This window comes from Berghia stephanieae, chromosome 3 (genome assembly GCF_034508935.2).
Source record: "Berghia stephanieae isolate SIO BIC M18660-M18661 chromosome 3, UCSD_Bste_1.3, whole genome shotgun sequence".
Lineage (NCBI taxonomy): Eukaryota > Metazoa > Mollusca > Gastropoda > Nudibranchia > Aeolidiidae > Berghia > Berghia stephanieae.
Window position 1 is genome coordinate 82,774,581 of NC_088362.1, and position 4,631 is coordinate 82,779,211.

General features: G+C 37.0%; 1 protein-coding gene across 1 annotated transcript in view; it reads left to right on the plus strand.

Annotated features, from left to right (window-relative positions):
* The window catches only part of LOC144968623 (uncharacterized), a 7,768-nt gene extending 4,095 nt beyond the window's left edge, over nucleotides 1–3,673 (plus strand). The window contains exon 3 of the mRNA XM_078907144.1: nucleotides 3,180–3,673. Coding sequence (XP_078763270.1) covers nucleotides 3,180–3,235 — 56 coding nt within the window. The 3' untranslated portion in view covers nucleotides 3,236–3,673. The remainder of the gene's footprint in view (nucleotides 1–3,179) is intronic.
* The last annotated feature ends 958 nt before the right edge of the window (nucleotides 3,674–4,631 follow it).

Here is a 4,631-nt window from a genome sequence, read left to right on the forward strand (position 1 = left end):
AGTAATGTCAGGTCGTTAATAGCGTTGTCTCTGTCGGAAAAAAATTGTAATATCGCTTTAGAAAACAAAAACAAAAGAAAAAAACGTCATCTCCCGTCGCTGTTGGCTACGGATGTCTTGTAAAGCACTTTGAGGTAGCAAGCAATTGCTGTTGTCAGCTTCATGCAACAGAAACCGGGATCAACTTCCGTTTCGTGGGCCTTATGGCTCTGAAGGTCTGCTTAGAACCAATCACTTAAAAACAGAATTAATTTGGGATGAACATTTTGTCTAAAATTCTATTCTAAGCCTAAATTTGTTTGTTTTTGTTTTGTTTATAATTAAGTTAGATATAAGTGCCCTTATGGAAGAGAGTAATTTGTTAGAATTCATTGGGGAACAAAAAATTGCACTTAAGGTAATTTTATTCATTCTCCACCACAACGAATGGAAGTTAAACTGAATTTTTCCTGTTTGCCTCTATAGATAGTATGCGCTTGGCTAAGAAGCTCATAACGTTGCCATCCGGAAGTAAAACGGACCAACACACAAAACTATATGTAAATAGTCTGGTTCATACAGTTTAGTGAGAAGTACTCATAAACGTGGATGGCAAAAAACCATAGCAAAGACATGAGTGACGTCATCTTCGTTCTATCTATACTATAAATTCAGTTTCCAGCGACTAGTTTATCTCGACATACGAGTAATACTACTGGGATACGATGGGTCACATTAAGACTGGCTTTGAAAAGGGTCAAATTACCATCAGCTAGCTATTTCGAAACGTCTTAGCATAAAGATTAGACCTGGAAATGAATCCAGGAAAATGATTGATTAGATGACCGAGCAATTTTCCTGGCGCATTGAAATAATCCTTTCAAATTGTCATGACGGTGATTTTCTTAAAAAATCGGTCTAGATAATAGGGAAAAAATTGTGATGTCAAAAAGTTGGTTCCTATCTCATTGTAAGTGTACAACCACTCTACCAGATTGGATACATGCCTTGTTTAATTATATTCTGGTTTCGGAGTGATGGGATCTTCTTTTCTAGTCTATTCATATGTTGATCGTCAATAAAGATCATCCACCCTCGCTCTTTTATTTCACACAGGCTGCCTTTACATCCTGCTACTAAAATAGGTATTTCACGTTCTAATTCAATATGTAACTTATTCATTATTAGTCCCCGAAGGACTGGTTACATACATACACACTTCCAAAAATTTTGTAACCGGAAAAGAAGACTATGTGATGTCACGACTTTTCTTCCCTATAGATAGTATGCGCTTGGCTAAGAAGCTCACAACATTGCCATCCGGAAGTATAGCGGACCAACACACGAAATTGTGTGTATCCATGAATGTTTGTAGTCGGGTTAATACAGTTCAGTGAGCATTACTCATAATCGTGGATGGCAAAAAACAATAACAAAGACCTGAGTGACGTCATCTTCTAACTATCTATGCCATTATCCCTTACATTTCCTCCCACTGGTCATTTTGATTTGATATCTTACATTTCCTCACCTAGCTCAATTTGATATGTTACCAGATTGAATAGGTTGGGTACATATTATTCAACTTTTAATTACAAACACATTATATTATTTTTTCTTTTCGTGAAGTATACACCATCGATGTAATTTCTCGCACCACACTCACACATGAGAAACACACACACACACACACACACACACACACACATATACGTGGGCGTATTGTTTTAATTATACTAATGGACATGATCTATATTAAATTTCCATGTGCTCACGGTCATTGGTCACATTGCAAAATGTGCTCAAAATGACCCACTTAGTGAAAAGTGTTCACAGCTTTCTAAAATATCTAACATCACGATTGGTCATTTGCTTCAGCTTGACACATGCGCATGTTTATAACATTTGTAAACAAAGCAGCGTGTTTATATTTGTACAGAAATATCCAACCGTTGGACATCAACAAATCATGTGATTGATGACCTGGTTGGACGAAAACATGAATATAGATCGCTCCCATTGTTGTATGAATTCAATTAAGAAGTTTGGTTCATCTGATATACACATTTGTAACGCATATAAACCGGTTTTACACATTATTGTGACCTGGATAATTGGCAAATTATACTTTCTTAACTAACGGACGTTCGGTTATCATCAGACCTTGAAATTATATACTAAGATCGTAGATTGCACTATTGAGTCAAATCGTAGCCATCGTGAACTCATAGCCTGACCGCAGCCATCGTGAAGTTGTAGCCTGACACTGACCAAAAAATGACATCAAAATGCCAGTCTTTTGCCACATAGGAAAACAAATTGTGAGTTGTATTCAATAGTTCAACCCATGAAATAACTTGTTTCCATGAGCTCTTCTAACGACAACTCACTTGGCGGTGCAAAAAAACAAATAATGAGGTCAAACTGCCAGTCCTTTTGGTTTCAGTATCAGGCTATAGATAGAACGAAGATGACGTCACTCAAGCATTTGTTATTGTATTTTGCCATCCACGTTTGTGAGTGGTTCTCACTAAACTGTATCAACGACACTATAAAAGTTTATGGTTATACACAGTTTGTGTGTTGGTCCGTTATACTTCCGGATGGCAATGCTATGAGTTTCTCAGCCAAGAGCATACTATCTTTAACATAACGATGGCTATGGCCTGACCGTGGCCTTCGTAAAGTTATGGCCTGACACTGACCAAAAAATGACGTCAAAATGCCAGTCTTTTGCTACAAAAGAAAACAAATCGTGAGTTGGAATTCAATAGTTCAACCAATGAAATGACTTGTTTCCATGAACTCTACTAACGACAACTCACTAGGCGGTGCAAAAAGCAAATAATGACGTCAAAATGCCAGTCTTTTTGGGTTTCTGTTTCAGCGTAGCCATCTAGGTTTTTTACATTTTGTCTAAATTTGAAGCTAGCATTATTTTCTTTTTTCTACATTCTTCTCTTTCTGATTTCTTTCTTTTTTCTACGTTCTTCTCTTTCTGATTTCTGACTATTATCTTGGTTCTATTTGATTGAGATCTGATTTTAAAATGTGTACAAAAAAGAACCAGACAGTTACATACTAAGTTACCATGCGCCATTACGAGGGAAGTGACGACATGACTGTTGAAGCGTATTTCTATTTGATTCTTTTGCATTTTTTTTAATCGTTTGTTTTTCTCTCTATTTTCATTTCGACAGCTGAAGGGAGGAAAGACTGGGCCAAGTTGTCTATTGAAGCTGGATGTAGGAGCTGAAGACAAATTTCCACCAAGGATTGTGTTTAACATGAGATGAAGTGTTAGATTTTAAAGTTGATTCTTTTAAAATGACGGGGAGAGAGAGAGAGAGAGAGAGAGAGAGAGAGAGAGAGAGAGAGAGAGAGAATGAGAGAGAATGAGAGAGACAGGTGGCTGTATAGAGAGATAGAGAGGGGGGGGGGGGAGAGGAGAAAATGTGTCTTTGAGACTGAGAAAGAGAAAATGTTGTCCAGTATGATGTGTGTTTGTGTGTGTGTATGAAGAGAGAGTGAGAGAGAGAGAGAGAGAGAGAGAGAGAGAGAGAGGGGGGGGGGGGGGTTGAAAATCATATGTAACAATATATACCTATTTAGTATTTCGGTTTTTCAATAAACCTCAAACCAAAACCAAACAAAAACAGAAATAATACAACAATAAATGCCTCATTGTCTAACATTCGTTCGATTTTGTAACTACTATATACTAATAATATATGATTTGATTTGATACTTTAAGTTGAAACCACTGTAGCCAAGTTCATCAAAGTTTGCCTCTGACAGTAACTTTTTCTGTTACTCCTTGGACAAGACGCTTGTCTTGCATAGATTTCTGGGTGGGGTTCCTGACCTACCATAGTGGGCAGGGAGGTACATACTGTGTCTTCTATCCCCTTATACGGTGATAAAGAAAGCCTAAAACTAAAGCAATTAGAAATAAAGAAAGAAATATTCAAATGCAAAATTAAATACAATATTAAAATCTAAAAAGGGTTTCATCTGGCAACATCATTAAAGACAGTTGGCATGGACTGAAAACAGCTGTTAATTGGATTCAATAGTCTGATGTCACGTCGCCCAGCAACGGCGAACAGCGTGGTTCTAAACAAAGAAAATCGGTACTTTTTATTCTTCATGCTGGCTAGAACTTTTCATCTGTCATGTGATCAGAATGTATAAAAGTCAAAACAAGATCATATTTAGATTGTTTTTCTCCTCTGGATACACTTTTACTTTTACTTTTATGCTCGTCGGAAAAATATTTCATAAGGGCGTCCACCATTGTTCCGATAGTTTAGAGCCAGTTACTAAGTTACCATGCGTCATTACGAGGGAAGTGACGTCATGACTGTTGAAGACACCAAAACCAACAGCTGAGCCTGATACTTTTGGACTTGACAAATTAAATGAATTTTACGGTAGATTTGATAATGTAAATAACACTTTCATGATCGAATTAGAGAAATACAGACTAGAGTGCGCTTTAGATAATGGTGAAACTGTTGAAGCAAGTGGGTATGAAACTCAAGTCGCATTCTCGAAACTGAGCGAGAAAAAAAAAAAAACAGCCTGTCCTGACGGTATAAAAGGAAAAAATCTCAAAGAATGTGCACAACAATTCTGTTCGGTTTATACTT